Consider the following 24,732-nt stretch of genomic DNA (forward strand, 5'->3'; position numbering starts at 1 on the left):
CATTTATTTTTTCAATATAGATTGCTTGTGATATATATGACTAAAACATGAGACTAAAGTAGCCCCAGTGGCCAGTGTGAAAATTACATAACTATTAATTGTGTTTCTTGTTTTATTTTAAAACAAGATTGAGATATGTATGTGTATATATGTATATAAAAATCATTGGCACCTTCAACTTAATATTTGGTTGCAAAATGAATACCATATTGTAGAATAAATAACCGCAATCAATCGCTTCCTATAACCATCAACAAGCTTCTTACATCTCTCAACTAGAATTTTGGACCACTCTTCTTTTGCAAACTGCTCTAGGTCTCTCATATTTGAAGGGGGCCTTCTCCCAACAGAAATTTTAAGATCTCTCCACAGGTGTTCAATGGGAATTAGATCTGGACTCATTGCTGGCCACTTCAGAACTCTCCAGAGCTTTGTTTCCATCCATTTCTGGGTGCTTCTTGAAGGATGTTTGGGGTCATTGTCCTGCTGGAAGACCCATGACCTAGGATGCAAACCCAGCTTTCTGACACTGGGCACTACATTGCTACCCAAAATTTTTTGATAATCTTCAAATTTCATGATGCCTTCCACACAGTCAAGGCACCCAGTGCCAGAGGCAGCAAAACAACCCCAAAACATCTTTGAAGTTCCACCATATTTGACTATACGTACTGTGTTCTTTTTTTTGTAGGCCTCAATCCGTTTTCAGAAAGAAGTAGAATGTGCTTTTACCGAAAAGTGCTATCTTGGTCTCATCTGTCCACAAGATGCTTTGCTGGGAGAATTTTGGACTATGTACATTTTGGCAACTTGCAGTCTAGTTTTTTATGTCTCTGTGTCAGCAGAAGGCTCCTCCTGGATCTCCGATCATGGTGTTTCATTTCATTCAAATGTCGGCAGATAGTTTGTGCTGACACTGATGCACCCTGAGCCTGCAGGACAGCTTGAATTTCTTTGGAATTTGACTGGGGCTGCTTATCCACTATCCGGACTATCCTGCATTGCAACCTTTCATCAATTTTCTCTGCCGTCCACTTCCAGGGAGATTAGCTACAGAGAGATTATGTTATGCACCGTGGGCAAAGAAACATCAAGATCTCTTGAGATTGACTTGTAACCTTGAGATTGTTGATATTCTTCAACAATTTTGGTTCTCAAGTCCTCAGACAGTTCTCTCCTCCTCTTTCTGTTCTCCATGCTTACTGTGGCACATACAGACACACAATGCAAAGATTAAGTCAACTTCTCGCCTTTTTATCTAGTTTCAGGTGTGATTTTCAAATTGCCCACACCTGTTACTTGCCACAGGTGTGTTTGAACGAGCATCACATGCTTAAACAAAGTTGTTAACCCACAATTTTGGAAAGGTGCCAATAGTTTTGTCTGGCCCATTTTGGGGGATTTGTGTGAAATTTGCCTTTCTTCTCTGCTTTTTTTGCGTGGTTCCAGGGAGACGGGCCTTTTTATTTAGTGCACCCAAATTGCTAATTTTCATGGTCCTTACCAAAGGGTTGATTTCTCAGGATTCTCTTAGGGCATCTTTAGGCTAATTTGCATAATTATGCTGTAACAAAACCATAACAATTAGCACAGCACTAAAACCATAAGGTGGACTAAAATAAAAAAATAATACTGAGAGACTGGATAGATAATAGATAGATAGATAGATAGATAGATAGATAGATATAGGATAGATAGATAGAAATGGGATAGATAGATATGGGATAGATAGATAGATAGATAGATAGATAGATAGATAGATAGATAGATATGTGATAGATAGATAGATAGATAGATAGATATGGGATAGATAGATAGATATGGGATAGATAGATATGGGATAGATAGATAGATATGGGATAGATAGATAGCTAGATAGATAGATAGATAGATAGATAGATAGATATGGGATAGATAGATAGATAGATATGGGATGGATAGATAGATAGATATGGGATGGATAGATAGATAGATATGGGATAGATAGATAGATAGATAGATAGATATGGGATAGATAGATAGATAGATAGATATGGGATGGATAGATAGATAGATATGGGATAGATAGATAGATAGATAGATATGGGATAGATAGATATGGGATAGATAGATAGATAGATAGATAGATAGATAGATAGATAGATAGATATGGGATAGATAGATAGATATGGGATGGATAGATAGATAGATATGGGATAGATAAATAGATAGATAGATAGATATGGGATAGATAGATAGATAGATAGATAGATAGATAGATAGATAGATAGATAGAAAGAAATGAGATAGATAGAAATGGGATAGATAGATAGATAGATAGATAGAAATGGGATAGATAGATAGATAGATAGATAGATAGATAGATAGGGGATAGATAGATAGAAAGGGGATAGATAGATAGATAGATAGATAGATAGAAAAGGGATAGATAGATAGATAGAAATGGGATAGATAGATAGATAGATAGATAGATAGATAGAAAAGGGATAGATAGATAGATAGAAATGGGATAGATAGATAGATAGAAATGGGATAGATAGATAGATAGATAGATAGCTAGATATGGGATAGATAGATATGGGATAGATAGAAATGGGATAGATAGATAGCTAGATATGGGATAGATAGCTAGATATGGGATAGATAGATAAATAGATAGATAGATATGGGATAGATAGATAGATATGGGATAGATAGATAGATAGCTAGATATGGGATAGATAGATAGCTAGATATGGGATAGATAGATAGCTAGATATGGGATAGATAGATAGCTAGATATGGGATAGATAGATAGATAGATAGATAGCTAGATATGGGATAGATAGATAGATAGATAGATAGATATGGGATAGATAGATAGATAGCTAGATATGGGATAGATAGATAGCTAGATATGGGATAGATAGATAGATAGCTAGATATGGGATGGATAGATAGATATGGGATAGATAGATAGCTAGATATGGGATGGATAGATAGATAGATAGCTAGATATGGGATAGATAGATAGATAGATAGCTAGATATGGGATAGATAGATAGATAGATAGATAGATAGATAGATAGATAGATATGGGATAGATAGATAGATAGATAGATAGATAGATAGATAGATATGGGATAGATAGATAGATAGATAGATAGATAGATAGATATGGGATAGATAGATAGATAGATAGATAGATAGCTAGATATGGGATAGATAGATAGCTAGATAGATATGGGATAGATAGATAGCTAGATATGGGATAGATAGATAGATATGGGATAGATAGATAGGTAGATATGGGATAGATAGATAGATAGATAGCTAGATATGGGATAGATAGATAGATAGATAGCTAGCTAGATATGGGATAGATAGATAGCTAGATATGGGATAGATAGATAGATAGCTAGATATGGGATGGATAGATAGATAGATATGGGATAGATAGATAGCTAGATATGGGATGGATAGATAGATAGATAGCTAGATATGGGATAGATAGATAGATAGATAGATAGATAGATAGCTAGATATGGGATAGATAGACAGCTAGATAGCTAGATATGGGATAGATAGATAGCTAGATAGATATGGGATAGATAGATAGCTAGATATGGGATAGATAGATAGCTAGATATGGGATAGATAGATAGATATGGGATAGATAGATAGGTAGATATGGGATAGATAGATAGATAGATAGATAGATAGATAGATATGGGATAGATAGATAGATAGATAGATATGGGATAGATAGATAGATAGATAGATAGATATGGGATAGATAGATAGATAGATATGGGATAGATAGATAGATAGATATGGGATAGATAGATAGATAGATAGATATGGGATAGATAGATAGATAGCTAGATATGGGATAGATAGATAGATAGCTAGATATGGGATAGATAGATAGCTAGATATGGGATAGATAGATAGCTAGATAGATAGATATGAGATAGATATGGGATAGATAGATAGATAGATAGATAGATAGATAGATAGATAGATAGATAGATAGATAGATAGATAGATATGGGATAGATAGATAGATAGATAGATATGGGATGGATAGATAGATAGATAGCTAGATATGGGATAGATAGATAGATAGATAGATAGATAGATATGGGATAGATAGATAGATAGATAGCTAGATATGGGATAGATAGATAGATAGCTAGATATGGGATAGATAGATAGATAGCTAGATAGATATGGGATAGATAGATAGCTAGATATGGGATAGATACATAGCTAGATATGGGATAGATAGATAGATATGGGATAGATAGATAGATAGATAGGTAGATATGGGATAGATAGATAGATAGATAGATAGATAGATAGATAGATATGGGATAGATAGATAGATAGATAGCTAGATATGGGATAGATAGATAGCTAGATATGGGATAGATAGATAGATAGATAGATAGATAGATAGATAGCTAGATATGGGATGGATAGATAGATAGATATGGGATAGATAGATAGCTAGATATGGGATGGATAGATAGATAGATAGCTAGATATGGGATAGATAGATAGATAGATAGCTAGCTAGATATGGGATAGATAGATAGATAGCTAGATAGCTAGATATGGGATAGATAGATAGCTAGATAGCTAGATATGGGATAGATAGATAGATAGATAGATAGATAGCTAGATATGGGATAGATAGATAGATAGCTAGATATGGGATAGATAGATAGATAGCTAGATATGGGATAGATAGATAGATAGATAGCTAGATATGGGATAGATAGATAGATAGCTAGATATGGGATAGATAGATAGATAGCTAGATATGGGATAGATAGATAGATAGCTAGATATGGGATAGATAGATAGATAGCTAGATATGGGATAGATAGATAGATAGCTAGATATGGGATAGATAGATAGATAGCTAGATATGGGATAGATAGATAGCTAGATATGGGATAGATAGATATGAGATAGATATGGGATGGATAGATAGATTGATAGATATGGGATGGATAGATAGATTGATAGATATGGGATGGATAGATAGATAGATATGAGATAGATAGATATGAGATAGATAGATATGAGATAGATAGCTTGATATGGGATAGATAGATAGATAGATAGATAGATAGATAGATAGATAGATAGATAGATATGGGATAGATATATAGATAGATAGATAGATAGATAGATATGGGATAGATAGATAGAGAGATAGATATGGGATGGATAGATATGAGATAGATAGATAGATATGAGATAGATAGATATGAGATAGATAGATAGATATGGGATAGATAGATAGATAGATAGATATGGGATAGATATTAGATAGATAGATATGGGATAGATAGATAGATAGATAGATATGGGATAGATAGATAGATATGGGATAGATATGGATATGGGATAGATAGATATGGGATAGATAGATAGATAGATATGGGATAGATAGATAGATAGATAGATATGGGATAGATATGGATATGGGATAGATAGATATGGGATAGATATGGGATAGATAGATATGGGATAGATATGGGATAGATAGATATGGGATAGATAGATAGATAGATAGATAGATAGAAATGGGATAGATAGATAGATAGATAGATAGATAGAAATGGGATAGATAGATAGATAGATAGATAGATAGATAGATAGGGGATAGATAGATAGATAGATAGATAGGGGATGGATAGATAGCTAGATAGGGGATAGATAGGGGATAGATAGATAGGGGATAGATAGATAGGGGATGGATAGATAGCTAGATAGGGGATAGATAGGGGATAGATAGATAGATAGAGCAGTTCTCACTCTCTCAGTGCTTCTAGACCAGACTAAACTTGACATGACATATGGGAGGTAATGTGTGAAGTCATAACACATTCATTTCAACTCCTGTGACAATCATAGCAGGCTGTGCCACCGTGCAGTTCAAGGCTTTTCCTCTATGAACTCAACTTTTTAAATAAAAAGTGTTTTGTGCCTACACTAGATCTCCTGTATATATTATATGGCTGGGGAACTGCTGGGATGGAAGAACCCAATGCTGGACAGCTTCTCCCTCCGCAAGCAGTCTACCAACATTAGGACTCAGTGAAGCACTCCTGTCCTGAGACACAGCACTGCACCCACCATCACCCCTTCAGCTAAGCTGTCTACTCTCCTGGGAGCCACAACCCCCAGCACTGGCACTGAATGGGTTAGCAAGAGGCAGAGCTGCCACTGTTATCAGCAGCCTGCAGATCCCCATTACCCACTCAAGGGTGACTACAGATGTATTTCCCACATTACCAGTCAAAATAAATAATGTGTGACATAAAGCCAATCTAACCAGGGCCAGCCTGTGATAAGATGATTGCATGCAGAGAGGAGCTGCAGCTCACAGCCATACAGGGAATTATACGTGACAATTACACCAACACTAGATGTGTGTGTGTGTGAGTGTGTATATATAAAAGCTAGTGCCATATATATATATATATATATATATATATATATATATATATATATATATATATATATATATATATATATATATATATATATATATATATATACACATACATATATACATATGCGTAGATTCAAATATTTATATGTATGTATGTATATATATGCTGTATATATAGTATATATATATACTATAATAATATACTATTTTATTTATATATATATATATATATATATATATATATATATGTACAGACCAGGACTTCCGAAGAAGTTTGGAAGTGAAGTTTTGCATCTATTCCATTATGTACAGTGCAACTTACTTAATCATTTGCTTTGATATTATTACACAAATTATTCCAATTCCTACCAGACAGAGTGAAGTGATTAGCTAACATCCAAATGTCCAAATAACAATCCTGTTAAATTGTTAAATACTCACTGGTGCCATTTATATATATATATATACATATATATATATATATATATATATATATATATATATATATATATATATATACTCCAATAGAAATATGTGAAAAAGTGGACTCTATTCACACAGAATGTATATGTATATATATGTGTATATATATATATATATATATATATATATATATATATATATACCAACATTACTCCAAGTCTAGTGTTGTGCTTTCCAGATGTTCCCAATACCATACATTCTTGTGTGAGTATAGGTTTAGCTTGGCCCATTGCACTCTCTGTACATTGCTCACTTTCATAGTGTATCGTTTTAACTCCTGATGTATCAGTCCAGTACTTCAAGGGTTACACATTGGGTATTGGAAAGGTACAAAGGAGACAGGGGGCCTGGAATTTTTGACTAATCCTGATTTTACAAGTCAAAAGGACAGTAGGAGGGGATCACTGCAGGGATCTCTTTCCATCCCAAACACTGATGTAAATAATCTGAGTATTAGCCGAACACTTAATGACTCTTCTCCTGTATAACTCCATTAGAAGCTGTTTCTCCTCCCAGGCCTGCCCAATACTAACAGTATTAAGTTAGTACAAAGTTGTCCTGTGGGTGGAGGGGCAGAGGGGAGGCTGAGAGAAAACTGGCAAGTCTTCTTTTTTTACATGACAAAGAGGAGGAGGACAGTGAGGGAGCAGGGTCCATGCATTGTCCCAGTGCTATGGCTTTGGGCTCCTTCTCTGCCTCCATTGCTTGTGCACTGGCCATTTACTCTCCATACACTCCTAAACAAATGCAGAGCTCATTGTCTGATTGTGATGTAAAGCTGCTGCCACAGCCCACTGTGCAGGGCCCCCCATGGAGGCTGCTCTGCCACTTGTGCCCATCTCTCCATATACCTCACTGCTATATACCCATGTGGTGGTGAGTCCTAGCAGTGTCCAGCCATCCCACCCTTCCCAGTGCCAGGGACCAGTCTCCAGCCAGTGTAGTCCTGATATAAATTAACTGGTAACCATAGCTACTGAGCTCTGATTGGCTGCTGGTGGCGAACGTGCCGGTGGACGTCACTAAATCTGAATAAGGATGCGCGAACTGCCAGGCTTGGCACACAAAGCTGGTTATGGGGCATAGAGGTGGAGTTGGAGAAAGTGTCATCTAGGATCTGTCCACATCCAGGAGAGAAGTTAGCAGCCTGTGCCCGGGGAGGAGGAAGACACTGGAGGAGCATTGGCCACAACGACCAATGAGGAGGACATAAGGAGCACTTGTATCCTGGGCACACTCATCTGGGGCACTGCCATCTGTCAGATGCGGGCACAGGAGTGGCACTGAGGTGCAGGCTGGCGCTGAGGAGCCGGGTGTATGTGGATTTATCTGGATCCAGGTCTAGGTGTTCTGGGTGAATCATGATGGTCCATTGCGCTGGCTGCGAGAGGCCCATCCTGGATCGCTTCCTGCTCAATGTGCTGGACCGGGCTTGGCACATCAAATGCGTCCAGTGCTGTGACTGCAAGTGTAACCTCACCGAGAAGTGCTTCTCCAGGGAGGGCAAGCTCTACTGCAAGACAGACTTCTTCAGGTAAGGGCAGAGGCTGCCAGGAGCAGGGTATCGTCGGCTGAGGAGCCGTGCCCAGCGCCGGGTATCAGCGGCAGAGGAGCCGTGCCCAGCGCCGGGTATCAGCGGCAGAGGAGCCGTGCCCAGCGCCGGGTATCAGCGGCAGAGGAGCCGTGCCCAGCGCCGGGTATCAGCGGCAGAGGAGCCGTGCCCAGCGCCGGGTATCAGCGGCAGAGGAGCCGTGCCCAGCGCCGGGTATCAGCGGCAGAGGATCCGTGCCCAGCGCCGGGTATCAGCGGCAGAGGAGCCGTGCCCAGCGCAGAGCATGAGCGGCAGAGGAGCCGTGCCCAGCGCCGGGTATTCGCCGTGCCCAGCGCAGAGCATGAGCGGCAGAGGGTCTTGTATCTGCAAATCCTGTTTTGTATATGTTGTCTGTAAATCTATATATCTACCTATAGTAATCTATCTCTCTCTTGTTATTAGTTTACCATGTTATTTACTTATTTGTTTGTATTTTATTTATCTGCTCATATAAAAGTTTAACTGTACAAAAATCAAAGACATGTAGCTCACATTTACAGATGCCAAATTCCAAATAAATAATTGCAAATGACAGTTTAATGAGCACCAAAATGGTTAATATATTTTGGATTTTAACCGGAATTTCCTTAACATCTTCTTAAAATGAAAATAAACTCAGGCAACATTAGTGCATTACACATGTGGGCAAATGAGGAACCGAATCCTGATAAGTATGATAAGGATGATGATAATAATAATAATAATAGTTGTGAATATTTCTCAATGTTATTTATACACGCATATAATTGTAATATCATATAAATACACTGTATATATATATATATATGTGTGTGTGTGTATTCATATATATGTGTGTGTGTGCATTTATATATATATGTGTGTGTATTTATATGTGTGTGTGACTGTATATATATATATGTGTGTGCGTGTATATATGTGTATATTTATATTTGTGTGCGTGCATATATATGTGTGTGTGTGAATTTATATATATTTACACATATATAGAAATACACACATATCTATATATATAGATATATGCATATATATATATATATATATATATGTATATATTTATATCCTTCCATGAAAATGTGAATAAATATTTCTTAAATCGTGTGATCTTTACATCTTTTCTAAGTCACAATTGGCCATAGGGGCCAGCCCATCACTATTAGTGTTCCAGGATCGCAGATCCCTCACTTTTCACATCTTTATGTTTCTTTTTCATATAAAATTCCAGTCTATTTACTTCTATGTTACGCCATATATTGTCACTGAGCTAAATGAGCCTGGAATGAATGGGTATTGTACTCCTGGATTTCCAGCTCACCTTTACAGAGTTGTTCTGATTTTGGCAACTTGATTGACGGATAGTTTTGAAAGCTATCTGAGGAAGGGGTTAATTGAGCGATTCTCCACCCTCCCTTCCCCATCTTGAAACAAATGAACAGTTCCTCAAAGTCCCCTCCCAACTAATGTGAAAACTATTTAGGAGCATTTAATGATTTTTGATAAGGTGCAGGTGAGCTAATTATTTTTCTGGATAAGGCAACCATGACTTATGACCTGTATTATAGACACTAAATCAAAGTCACCAGAAGCCTCAGGTGAACACAGCTTTAGCCACCTCACACAGAGATGGACAAGGTTTAATACGCATTATCATTATCATGCGTGTTTGTGTGCGTGTGTATATATAAATATACAAATAAATATAAAATATCATGGGGGAATATTTTGCATTAACGCAGGAGCAATCGCAATGCTCGGGAAATAATTATTCATTTAAATTTAGTTTTAAAAATGGTTTTATTCGATTTTTTCACAAGTTAGAACCAGGTTTTACTTTAGTATTCTAATTTCCAAGCGATATGAGCATACCACGTACTTATTGATGGATAAATAAATAGGTCTACAAAGCTTTTCTGAGAAACACAACCGCAAATTGGCTCCACATAGAGTGTTATACTGGAATTGTCCTGTATATGGAATTATTTTCCTCGTGTCTGTATTATTTTAATATTATGTTGGTTTTGTAGTTTACTGCAAATTGTATCTCCATATAACATATTCATACAAAACATATTATTTTAGTAGATAGATATTGTCTGCTCCTTTATCCCTTTAGACACATTCACACACATAAAAATGTTCATATATTTTTATGCAATACCCACAATCTGAATAGATGACAGATAGATAAATAGATCGATAAATTGATTGATAGATAGATAAATAGATTTATGTATAGTTTATTCTATTACGACCTAAAATAAATCAGAACTTCTAGAAATGGTCGGGCAATCTTTCCAGCCGGTGCGATGAAGAACAGTTCCCACATCCAGTGCACCTCTCTCCCCTGCGCATTATAATTCCTCCCTCTTGTTACGATATATTACCTATATTCTTCTTTATTATATTTGTTATCATTCATTTATTTTCATTAGCAGTGGGAATATGAACATGTTCAGAAAGAAATAATTCTTAAGTTTCAAGCGGCAAAGAATATAACTGGAGACCGGTTTGAGGTTCAGTCAGGACGGAAAGGAACATAAGGCACTAAAAATAATATCTTATTGTTATCATTGCAGGAAAATGTATTTTTTTCAGGAACATAATTTAATATTTCAGGAAGACATAATGTGAAGACACCATATAATGGTATAGATGCTTGACAGAACAAATCACCGCTGCTGGTAGTAATGTGTATCTAACAACGACACATAGTAAATATATATAATAAATAGATATATAGATATATATCTGAGTATATTGAGTATGTATAGTGTGTATTATTTCTATGCTCAGGCACAGGGCAGCCGCCTGAAGTGCCCATTCTACGGGGAATGGGGAGATGTGTCTTTGCTCTGTCTGAAATTAGCAAATCACGGCCATTCTGCCGGATTCAGGTCTCTATGTTCCCCCTCCGCTCATACTGGGCTCCCCCCACCCTGTACTCTCTATATTAATGAGCATTAAATAACATGGCTGTAGGAAAAATTACGATCGCACGAATATTGCAGCAACTTTCTGTGCAGTATCGCGATTTATCCAAATCTTTCTATTTGGAATTATCGCCTGTTCTTTCTTTTCTCTCTAGGAAATTCGGGACGAAATGTGCAGGGTGCTCTCTTGGAATCTCTCCCAGCGATCTGGTGAGGAAAGCCAGGAACAAAGTTTTCCACTTGAATTGTTTTACCTGTATGGTGTGTAACAAGCAGCTGTCTACTGGGGAGGAACTGTACATCATAGATGAGAATAAATTTGTCTGCAAGGAGGATTATGTCAGCGCCAGCAGCCTGAAAGAGAGCAGCCTCAACTCAGGTGAGATCATAAGAGGTCTACCGGTGGAGCTGTGATGTCATCTTAGGTAACCGTGATGTCATTATTACTTTTGCTTGTGTCACATATTTGATGAACATAATCACAAGTGTTTGGCAGAGATAGAGCTAGATATGAGATGGATGGATGGATAGATAGATGTGTGATAGATAGATAGATAGATAGATAGATAGATAGATAGATAGAAAGAATGATATTAGTTGGATGGAAAAATAGAAATGTGATAGATAGATAGATATGGGATAGAGAGAATATATATATGAGATGGATGGATAGATATGGGATAGATAGATAGATAGATAGATAGATAGATAGATAGATAGATAGATATGGGATAGAAAGAATAGATGTGGGATAGATAGGTAGACATGTGTTGGATGGATGGATAGATAGATAATAGATAGATAGATCGATATGAGATGGATGGATAAATAGAAATGTGATTGATAGATAGATAGATAGATAGATAGATATGGGATAGATAGATAGAAAGATAGATATGGGATAGATAGATAGATAGATAGATATGGGATAGAGAGTAGAAATAGATTTGAGACAGATGGATAGATAGACATGCGATGGATGAATGGATAGATATGAGATGGATAGTTAGATATGAGATGGATAGATAGATAAATAGATAGATATGAGATGAATGAATAGATAAATATGCGATGGATAGATAGATAAATAGATAGATATGAGATGAATGAATAGATAAATATGAGATGGATAGATAGATAGATATGAGATGGATAGATAGATAGATATGAGATGGATGGATATATTCTTAATATGTACATTGCTGTATGTAGCTGACTGCATGCCCCTCTCCTCCCACCCCCAATTCTAACGCTTCTACATGAGCCCTTAATAGAGGTCATGATTTGCTAATCTCAGACAGAGCACAGAGATACACAAACACTCACCCTCCCCTTCCCTCTATGGCAGCCTGTGGGTGGACCTGAAAGCAGTAGCTATAGTCTGAACATAACCACTACTGCCAGACACACCTGCTTTTGTTAACTAGCCAGGACCACAAATATTTCTCCAGACATTGGAATCCCCTAAAAGAGGTGTAGTGCTCAGCCTTTCATCCTACATTAGTGCCCCTTATCCCATGCACTCAGTGAGTTCTCATCTCGTTTCCCACAAATTATCTACATGAAAGTGGAAGGTGCCATTTTCACTATTGGCCAATAGTTTATTGAGTTAGTTTCAGTGCCTACTATTCTGGGTCCCTACCCATAATTATGATATTAGTCCTTATTAATTGTGGCTTATCATTGGATCAAAAAAACAACTATATAAATGTTAAATAGTTGATTGTCCTTAGTATAGTATGAACACTGTTATTTGCTCTTTGGAGATTCTCCTTCATCAGCTTTGTGGAATTATATACATTCCAATGGTCATTTTATATAATATGCAATATATAAACCCTGTTTATTATTTTTTTTTCACCTGCCTAGATTGTCCTGGACTTGTATAGTAATTTCATTATAATCCATTGGAAGTGTCCAATCAGTAAATATTTATTTTAAAGTTTATGATATTATAATATCCTTTCAAAGCAAACGTTTGTGACAAGTTGTTAGACTTGGTTCACTTGTCCGTTTATATTTTCCATTTGACCGTTCCATGTAGAGTAGACAAACAGAACCAATAAGCGGAATAAGGATCCCTTATATTCCTGTTTCAAACCGAAACAGAGGGGGCCCTTTGAAGGAAGACCTCATTCAGATGTCAGTGTTTTTTCTGGTATGCGAAAAAACCGACCCAATTTTCATCAAGGTTTTTGATCCGATTTTCATCAATGTTTGGTCAATGTGTCAAATTTTGCCATCAGAATTTCATCATCGATTTTCTCATATGAAAAAATAAATAAATTATAAAGCTTTTCCTATTCATTACAATGCTAATTAAGGGCAGCACACGGGTTGCAAACAGATGACATTGTGAAAAATGTATCTGTGACTCAAAAACAGACATGTCTCTGTGATTTTATTATGGCCACAGAATCTGCAGAAAAAAAACATGGACATGTGAACAGCCCCATAGACTACAATGGATACATGTTCTATCCATGAAAAACACTGATAGAACATGTACATGAGGCACGGGTGTCTGAATGAGGTCTTATATGGGGTCACTCTAATTTTCTGTTTGTTGTTTATTTTTAGAATGAAATAAATAAGCTTGTCATGATGTGCTTTTCACTTGTTTCAAAAATAAACAACAAACGGATGCCAGACGGACCCCATTAAAAAATAAATGAGCCCCCTCTGCTTCCGTTTGAAACACAGAATGCTAATTCCTTTTAGCTGTTCTGTTTGTTCTAAACGTAACCGAGGAATGAAAAAGATAAACAGACACGTGAATACAGCCTAAGACACAAGTGTGGCTTCACTAATTCAATGGGCATATTATGTTAACATTGCTTGTTGTGCTGGCAGATTAATGTGTTGGAGTCCGTTCTTTTCTATTGTGCACTGATCAATCTAACAAGAAAACCATACACTAGAAAAAACACAATGGAGCAGCAAGGTCACGTGTGCAAGTTTTGCTTTGTCATTGTTTCCTTTTGTTGCACATCTATAGACACCTCTTTCCCTATGACTGTACCAGGTACATCTATATCATTCTATTTTCTTTCAATTAAAAATATATATATTTGTAAACATGTTTATTTTGAATAGATGTGTTTAATTCAGTTTTTCCAAACGTAACATTTTTATAGATAATTTGCGTAGGTCTAATAACTTTGAAAACAAATTTTCAAAAACTATTTTATTGGCACGTGCACATGATGACTTTTTCAGGTGAATTCTGCCTGGAATCTGCCTAAATAATCGCCACAACACCGCAGCAAAAAATGAACATAATGCACAGCAAAGTAAAAACAACATTGTTGTGCACATGTTTAGTCTTTTTTATCGCTTCTTTTAACCGATTCAGTGTTCGGAAACCATGAAAAGACAATACAGTTGAAAGTACAAGGAAAAGACACATGCAGAGGAGCTGCCGCATAGAGTGATGGCAAAACCACCTGCAAAGCTGCTTCAGGAAAAGGACCGCCATAGTCAGTAGTAGACTACATCTGAGTGTCCGCCTCCAGTAGGCTTACACACCCGAAAATGATGCACGTCAGAGCACACATTCACTCTGTCGGCACCATTATAGTCTATGGCCCCGTCGGCACATATGTCCGAATCCCGTTTTGAGGGTTGTTAAGCCCCGATGGGACCAACAAATGGGTGGCAAAATGCAATCTGAAGCACCCTTAGAAAATGTTGGTGGCTGTGCCTGCGTCCCATGACGTTGTGTGCACATGCACTTAAGGGGTTTACTTTTTTTTTCCAATCAAGTCTAGAATTATGGATGCAACTGACCTAAACAGTTGAAAGAGGTCTCCACTGTAGTACCACACAGAAAAGAAATGCAATAAGACTGTCAAGTGTTTCTGATAAGACTGACAAGGAAACCTGTAATCTGATTCATGCTGCCTAAACTGCGAGCAGCATGAATCAAAGCCTGGCTGTGTGACTGTAACCAGGTACGTTTTTCTCTGAAACACTCTGCTATTTCAGAGAAAATATACTTGAAAGACCGGGGACCATAGTCAGAGACCAGAGTAGTCCGGTGCCACTCCTTGACTGTCTCCTTCCAGCGTTGCAAAGCTAATTGGCAGGTCGGTCCCTATGTACAGAAGTGACATGTCAATCACCTGCAGCAAAGCTAGGGGAAATTGGCCAGGTGTGGAGCTGGACTAGCCTGGTCTTCAGCTATGGCCCACTGCCTGATCTTTAAAGGGAACATGTCAGCTGCTACATGCTGCACAATCCATGGGCAGCATGTATCATCCTCTGGCTGTCATATCCCAGCCATGTACGTTTGTCTGTGAAACACTGTAGTGTTTTAGAGAAGTGCATACTTTAACTAGCCACCCGGGACATAGCTGTACAGATGACTAGTCATACAGGTGTCTTCTCCCCACCTGCTGACAGTGACTGACAAGCCTCTGCCTATATGTGCACGAAGACAGAGGCTTGCCAGTCACTACTGTCAGCAGGTGGGGAGAAACCGCCAGGTACCCCCCTGTACGACTAGTCACCTTACGGCCTACAGATAGCATTTAGTCTTATGCTGATAACATTGATGCGGAGCTGTGGTTGTCTACTTAGGATGGTCTTGACTTATAGTGAGGGGATTGTTGGTGGTTTTTGGATTGGCCTTTGAAGTTTTGACACCTCACAACTAGGTCTTAATTTTTAAAGAGGTATAGTTTCCGAAAGGTATGACAGTTGTACCTGTTTTGACGTCAAAGTTAAAGGGGTTTTCCACTTTCAGGAAAGTGGATCCAAAATGCAGTAAAGTATCTAAAATAACAAACACAGCAGATACTCACTCTCCCTGGGTCCAGCAATGGCTCCTCACTGCTGCTCTGGTGTCGGTGTTTTGGCTTCAGCGGTGATGTCACACAGACAATAGTAGCTGTCGCTGGGCCCAAAGAGGGTGAGTAGCTGCTGTATTTGTTATTTTAGGTATTGGGATCCACATTTCTGAAACTGGAAAACCCCTTTAAGCAAGATTTGAGAAATGATTTGTACATTATACCTCGAATATTAGTGTAAACTTGTACATCATATGTTACAGAGTAAATTAGTGTTGCAGCATTTGACCCACATTGCATTATGATTTTGGAGATATTTTTATGCAATACTTTTCAATTGGCTTGAACCAGTTCTCACCAAAATGTGCTCCTCTTCATGCTTTCATTTTAATAGAAATGCTTGGTCTCTGTTTATAGACTGCTTAAAGGAGCACTGTTAACACTTCTGACATCCCAATTAAAAAATATATGTTTCCCAATTCTAGTACATGCTATTTAGAATTATGTATTGTGCTGTTCTTCTCTCATTCCTCTTAAAAATGTGAAATACATTGACAACTAGGACATACTATTTATTGTGTCAAAGAGGTGTGTCCCTACACAATCTGCAACTACCAGCACTGACTAGACAACATGAGAATCTGTAGAGACACACCCTGCTGTCAATTGAGAACTGACAGGTCCTTTTTAGCAGTGTCTACTGCTGTAAAAAAAAACAAAAGCATCAAAGCTGTGGGCACGTTGACCAAAAAATCATGCCAAAATATGATGGTGCTGCAGAAAGATTGTTGCTAATAATGCTAATAATAATAATAGTAATAATAACAATAATAATAATAACTTCACTTTCTAACTATTTGCATCATTTTTTAATATTCTAATTGATACAAGAGTCAGTCTGTGAATATCTAGAAATAGAGCAGGCATCATAAGATAAGAAATAGATAATAGATAGATAGATATATAGATAGATAGATACAGTAGTGATACAGTAGTTTTCAAAATAATAGTAGTGTGTTCAAAAACATAAGTCGAGCAGAAAATCTCTATAATAGTTTTTATTTCCATGCATTGGGAACATTGCACACTGTTTCCTAATTCAAAACATGAAGAGAAATGTATATAATTTTTAACTACTCAAAAAATAGCAAAAAATGAACATTGGGCTCTTCTAAAAATACTTCTATTTTTTAGAAGAGCCCAATGTTCATTTTTTGCTATTTGTCTGCATTTGTCTTTACAAACTCACAATATGTACTCTTTTTTTGAGAATTTAGCATTCCTGGGAATTGCTAACCTAATATTTAGTTGTATACCCACAGTTTTTTTTAGAACTGCTTCACATCTATGTTGCATAGAGTCAACCAACTTCTGGCACCTGTCAACTGTTATTCCAGCCCAGGATGCTTTGACTATACCCCACAATATTTTGCCATTTGTTGGCTTTGCCTCAGAAACGGCATTGAGCTGGCCATTCCATAACCTCAATTTTGTTGAACTGGAACCAAGATTTTGCTCATTTACTGGTTTAGGGTCATTGTCTTGTTGAAACACCCATTTCAAGGGCATATCCTCTTCAGCGTAAGGCAACATGACCTCTTCAAGTATTTTAATATATGCAAACTGGTCCATGATCCCTGGTATGCGGTAAATAGGTCCGGCACCATAGTAAGAGAAACATACCCTTATCATGATGCTGGCACCACCATGCTTCACTGTCTTCAGAGTGTAATGTGGCTTGAATGCAGAGTTTGGGGATCGTCTGACCAACTGTCTGCGGCCCCATGAACCCAAAAAGAACAATTTTACTTTCATCCGTCCACAAAATGTTTCTCCATTTCTCTTTAGGCCAGTTGATGTGTTCTTTGGCAAATTGTATCCACTTCAGTACATGTCTTTTTTTTAACAGTGGGACTTGTGGGGACTTCTTGCTAAGAGATTAGCTTCACACAGGCATCTTATAACTGTCACAGTACTCACAGGTAACTTGAGACAGTCTTTGATCATCCTGGAGCTGATTATTGGCTGAGCCTTTGCCATTCTGGCTATTCTTCGATCCATTAGAATGGTAGTCTTCCATTTTATTTCACGTCTCTCTGGTTTTGCTTTCCATTTGAAAGCATAAAGGAGATAATGTTAGCTGAACAGCCTATCATTGTCTGCAAACTTTCAGGGAGAAATGCATGTACAACATGTGCTGGCTTAACCCTTAAATAAGGGCCACCTGATTCACACCTGTTTCTTCACAGAATGATTGATCTCACTAATTGAACTCCACACTGCTATTATTTTGAACACCTTTCAAATAATTATTCAAATACACAGACTCAAAAACATGCAGATCATGAATGCCGAGTCTGTTGGTTTTCTTAGAATCTACTGCACCAACTGGTAAATTGTTTGACATGTGGTAATATAATTTATACCAAAAACATGATTAATCTGGTTAGTCATATTGGACTGCTATTATTTTGAACGCTACTGTAGATAGATTGATATAGATAGATAGATAGATGATAGATATACAGTATAATAGATAGATAAATAGATAGATAGATAGATAGATAGATAGACTGGTGGATAGGTTTATGTAATTTTTGGGGGGAAGTGGCACACTCTCAGAATAATATGGCACTCTGTATAATATATATCTTTTTTTTGGCAGCAGCATGCCAAATATTTCATGAGTAAGTGTAGACTGTTAAATAAGTCCCAGATATAAAAGTAACATGGTCAGAAGCAGAGTGATAAATGAAAAAAATATTATCACATTGATTAACTGAATGCCACATGGATGTTTGCAGAAATATGACAACACAGAGTCTCATTTTAATTTAGTCTTGTGTTATTACACATGAAACAGCTACAGGAATAATATTTTAATCTCCTTCTGATACCTCATTACTATTAGTCAAATCTCATAACCTCCAGTTTTCCAACTACCTGGAATTCAGAGCTTCTTCCTGTTTAAAGCCCCCTGCATATATTTCTATATCTATATATATGTATATATATATATAGATCTGTCTATCTTTATTTATATATATACAGGCATTGAGGTTTCAATTTTTACATTTAGCTAAAATTCCACATAGAATACCATTGTATTTAATGGGATTGTTCCCACTTGTCCGGGGTATCTGTTGTAGCATCGGACAGGACCAGGTGCCAGAGTAGGGCAGCATTTGACATAACCTTGTGGTCCTGCCCTCAGACCATTGCCTGAGAGTAAAAAACAAAAAAGAAAGAAAAGGATGGGAAAAGCTTGATGAAAACTGATGCATATTTGCATCAGTTTTGTCATCAGTTGTAATCAGGTGAGGCTAAAAATACTGAGCCTGATGCAATTTATATAAGTGAACCCGAATGGCAAGCTCTTTTGATTAAAGCCCTTATTTTCCACTGTTTTTCTATGTGTTGCATCCTCAAACTTGCATTTTGTTTAATGAGGTATGTATTCACTCAGTAAAGAATATTTTTTACAGCATCTATGTGCCCTATAATAACAACCTGACCCAGGAAACTGAAAAAAACAAATGCAAACATGTTATGCATCATCATTTCTCCAACCAGAAGCTGTGGGCCCAGCCTTTTCTTTTATCTCCCCTATTACGTAAAGGACAGAACTGTAGAATATGTTGGCACATCACATAGTGTGTACTAATGACTTAGGTCATTGGCTTGCATATTAATTACAAATAATCACATTAGCTAATTAGTTAAAAAGAACAAATGTCTAAAATCTTTTTATTGTAGAATAGAATTTTCTGTGTTCTCTGACTTGGGCATATCTGTATTAAATATACAAAGACAAATGAATTTAGTTCTCATTTAATTTAGGGGTTTCAGAATACATACAGCCAAGCATAGTCCCAACCATACTTAGCCTTAGGCCACGTTCACACATCAGTACTTGGTCAGTATTTTACATCGGTATTTGTAAGCCAAAACCAGGGGTGGGTGATAAATACAGAAGTGGTGACGTGTTTCTATTATTCTTTTCCTCTGATTGTTCCACTCCTGGTTTTGGCTTACAAATACTGAGGTAAAAAACTCACCAAATACTGAACGTGTGAATGTGGCCTAAGGGCTGGTTCAGCCGAGCGTATTATACGTAGGTTTGCTGCTCATGTTAAATCAGATATCACACAGAGAGCACATGTACCATTGTTGTTGCATAGGGTCAGTCATCTGGTGGCTCCCATATGGATAATCCATATTGTACTCAATTTTTACAGATACATTGCAGTTATTAACCTAAGAAACAATATTTGGTCTTGTACATTTTTAACAGTTGAAATTTAAAAATGGATGCCATATGGATGTAAAAACGGACGTATAGATGTCACACGGATGGCATATGAACAGTGTCAGACTGAAGAACATTGGGCCCACCAGAGGATTTTATTCTGAGGGCCCACCTTTCTCCCACACTCAAAAGCCCCATAGCAGCTGCAAGGTTTGCACTATGAACTCTCCTGAAGGAGAAGCCAGGGCCCACCGGAGGATTCTCCGGTTCTCTGGTGGGCTAGTCCAACCCTGCATATGAATGATAATACAGATGAAAAGCATGCTTTTATATTCTAGATGAAAAACATACAGTTTTTCATATTCTCATCTGAACCCGACCTTATTCTGCTTCCTTCACACCAGCATCTTGCAAATCATTGACATTCTATACTCTGGCATGAAGACAAGGTGTAATTGGTTGTGTACCCTGGATATCTGCTGCTGTCTCTCACTATTGACAGGGCAGGTGCACATTACCAGGTCTGGCTCCCCTTGCAGCAAAGTCTCGTCTGTATTCCATGTACAATAATGTTTATAAAATCCGTAGGGTCTATAAATGGCCTTTATATCTAAAGGATGGCGAAGCAGTAAGCAAACATGACAACAAATAAAGCGAACACTATACAGCTATTATTATAGTAAGAGCTAAAAGCAAACAGGATCTTGTCCATTTGACCATCCAATCTTAGGGGGATGTGGGAAGTGGAGTGGCACAATCCATAAAAAAATGGCTGATTATATCAATACCATTAGTCTAGGCAGGCTGCATAACACAAAATATAAAAAGTGTGAATGGAGAAATATAGGAATGAGCTGTGCATAAGGCACAAATCTCATATATTCTTGGTCGGGGCTGGCGCCAGCTCCTAGCAGGTCGAGTATGTGTCAAGGCCTGGGAGGGCAGACTCAGCCCTGGGCACACTACATCTATGGAGGGTCTCAGTAGTTGAACCCACTCCATACAGCGCAAGGGCCAGCTTTGTTGTGCAGCTGGCACCCGAGCCTAGCTACTGTGATTGTGATCAGACCTAGATTTAGTCAATTATGATAACTGCCAATTGAGATGGCTGCAATTATAAGGGCGGAAATTGGGGGAGTTGCTCCTTCCAATGGTTATCCTTCCTCCTCGCAAGAACACAAATACTACTAAAGATCACTGTCTGCCATTTTTATACACCTATAAAGCCCAGCTTGTGGCTTGAGTCTCCTAGGAAGCCATTAAGTTAAGTTTACTCAATACATTTTTTGTGAGTTTTTGACGCTGTATATTTTTGCTTTACAAAAAACAAAGCGTCTTACAGTTCCAGCTCCACCAAAGTGGATGAGATTAATAGAAATCTCATGCACGCTGCGCTTTTTTTTACACAGTGTAATGTAACCTGTGATGCGTTTTTTAAATCCGCAACATGTAAATTTCTCTTGTGAGTACACTGATGTTTTTATACAGATTTCCCCACAGACTTACATTAGGTGCAGAAAATCTTCAGGTAAAAACTGCATATACATTTTCACTGGGTTTACAGTAAAAATGCATGTATTCCACATATGGATGTATCAATAAAGTTTTGTCAAAGCCAAATACCAGGAAGTATCGAAAACAAAGCAGCTTTGTCCGTGTAAGAGTGGTGGACTGTACTGTCACGTTTCTGCCCCTGACGTCACCGATCGCGTTGTGTTATAGTGTGAACAATGTGATGTGTCTTTCCTGTATGCATATTGGTATGGCAATGTATAGTATTATAGGATGTGATAGAGTAAGGTATATCTTGATAATGTATACTGTATAAGTAATGCAGAGGTAATACATAAGTGTAACATGTACATTGTGAATAGACTGTGATATGGTAGAGTACAGCATAGGGAAAGATATAGATTAGGATCTAGGACATAAGATAAAGGCAATAGGCTTAGTACATACTGATATAAGATAGTAACTATAGTTAGCTGGGGACATAGGATAAGGTACAGTTAATGTTTGGGACTAGCCCACAATGGGACTAATACTAATATAAAGCAGACTACTTCCTGATAGTTAGATAGCGAAGTGCAGTATCCAAGGTCAAGTTCAAGTGAAGTGGGCTGTTGGTGACAGCAAGGAACTATTGTTCATGGCAGTGGGAAGCCTTACTAGAATCCCTTGTGGACTTTCCTGCAACGTCCAGAGCTCAGGGTTCGGTACAGGTACTAGGAGGAGTACCTTATCCTCTGGCGCACAGGGGACGATGGATGCAGAACCGTGAGAGTGGAAGGTATCGGATCCCGGGTACACTGCCGGACTGGAGAGGAATTCCCTGTGGTAGAAGAGAATAGCCAGGGTAGGGATTGTCCAGGAGGAATGGATAGTAAATTAGTAATGCTGGAAATGAACTGTGTTAAGGAAACGAGGAACAAGAAGTATTGTGGCCAATACTGCGTGTTACAATCTGATGAACTTGAACTGTCCAGCAAACTTTTATTGGTTAATACAAACTGAATGTCCCTTGAGTCTTGTGCAGCAGCCTCAGAAGATGGAGGCCTGGGAGCAGCGGAGGCCTGTGGCCTACACATGAGTGTGATGTACCCCACACGGGGCAGCACATTGGGACTGGGACACGATTTTCCTGTAAAGTGCCAGGCCATAACAAGGCAGCAGCTCGGTCACTTCACATCTGTTCACATAACTATCCAACCAGAATATTTCTTCCATTCGGTGAATGCTGAAATGGTGTTAAAACAATTTGCTGGTTTTGATCAACTTGCTTATTAAAATTGAAATAAAAAAGATCAGAAAGTTGTATGGACCCTAAAATGGTAATGATAAAAACTACAGATTGTACCACAAAAAATGCCCTTGTACAATTCCATCAACCAAAAAATAAAAAATCTATTGCTCTGGGAAGGCAAGAAGGAAGACTGAAAGCAAAGAGGAGCCAGCTCTGTCACCCAACGGTCCGAATATACCCCCTTACTGGGTCGCAATGTTGCCTTTATATTTTCATATATGGATTCCTATTTGGAAGAATAAGCATAATATGCCTTATAAGTTGCAGATTGTGGGACTGTCAGAGAAACGCATGACTATGAAACCATATTGTGTTTTTAACAATGAACACAATACTGCAATTATATGTTTAAATATACAACACAAAACTTCTAAAAAGAAATCCACTTGTGTTGTGTTTCTTGAGTGTCCCTTTGACATGCTTATGAGGACACCATTCACATGGATGAATTCTAGCTATGGGACTATGCATGAAAATAGGAGATGTTTCATTGTGAAGCCTCCAGTGTATTAGCTTTCTATTCATAAGGAAGCACTCGTGTTCACACTATGTATGTGAACATGCTATGGTTATTTGCATTTAGTGACCTTTTTATATGTTAAATTACACTGTGAATGAATTATAATGTATTCAATGAAATTAGCCTAAAACCACTTAACTATCAATGTGGACTTTGTCTTGAGAATGAAATGGTTCTTGTATATATTTACTGTGTATAAGTTCAAGTCAACCAACCAAACGTGACCCAAGTTCTTCCATCCTATTTGTGTATATATTATATAAAATAAAACTTGCAAGCTACTTTAACATCTATTAGAGACATCACAGGCCGTGTGCGCAAAAACAGCCATGGAACCAGTGTAGCACTAAACCTTTTCCTTGAACTTCATATGCTATATGTGTGTGAACACTGGTTTAGCCTAAATGGCAATCACTAGTATATGTAAATTATACACACTTACGACTTACTATTCCAATATCAATCTCAGCAAGGATTCACTTATTCAGCCATGTTCTCAGAAGCACCTTGTATAAAAATGTGTACATTTCTAAATGTCTAAAGGGAACATGTCATGTTAAACAAGTAGTCTGATCTGTGAGCAGCATGTTATAGAGCAGGAGAATCTGACCTGATTGATATATAGGTTTCTGTGAAAAGATTTTGGTACAACTAGACTTTCATTCATTGAAATCACTTTAGATAGCTGTTTGCCGATCAAGTCTTTGACCAATTGTTTGGCTATCAGCCATCTCAGCCAGCTTTACCATACACAAGAGTGCTCGCTCGGCCAAGCAATCCTGTGCTCTCTATGATAAAGCCATCATTAGACATGGCTGGCGACAAATTGTGTCCGAGAGAACAAAGCTATGGACAGTCCGAAAGTGAACATGCCCAATCGACATCTCTGACAATCAGGTGTTTGGCGACCCCTTACACATTAGATTGTTGGCTGAA

The 24,732-nt window shown here is 37.7% G+C and overlaps 1 protein-coding gene across 1 annotated transcript in view; it reads left to right on the forward strand.

Moving 5' to 3' along the window:
• The first annotated feature begins 7,973 nt into the window (after positions 1-7,973).
• LHX5 (LIM homeobox 5) overlaps positions 7,974-24,732 on the forward strand; it is a 35,615-nt gene continuing 18,856 nt past the window's right edge. The window contains exons 1-2 of the mRNA XM_073653912.1: positions 7,974-8,468; positions 11,590-11,813. Of these exons, the coding sequence (XP_073510013.1) occupies positions 8,296-8,468; positions 11,590-11,813 (397 nt within the window). The 5' untranslated portion in view covers positions 7,974-8,295. The remainder of the gene's footprint in view (positions 8,469-11,589; positions 11,814-24,732) is intronic.

This window comes from Phyllobates terribilis, unplaced genomic scaffold (genome assembly GCF_046119375.1).
Source record: "Phyllobates terribilis strain yellow unplaced genomic scaffold, ASM4611937v1 Scaffold_1__5_contigs__length_1240528914, whole genome shotgun sequence".
Taxonomy (NCBI): Eukaryota; Metazoa; Chordata; class Amphibia; order Anura; family Dendrobatidae; genus Phyllobates; species Phyllobates terribilis.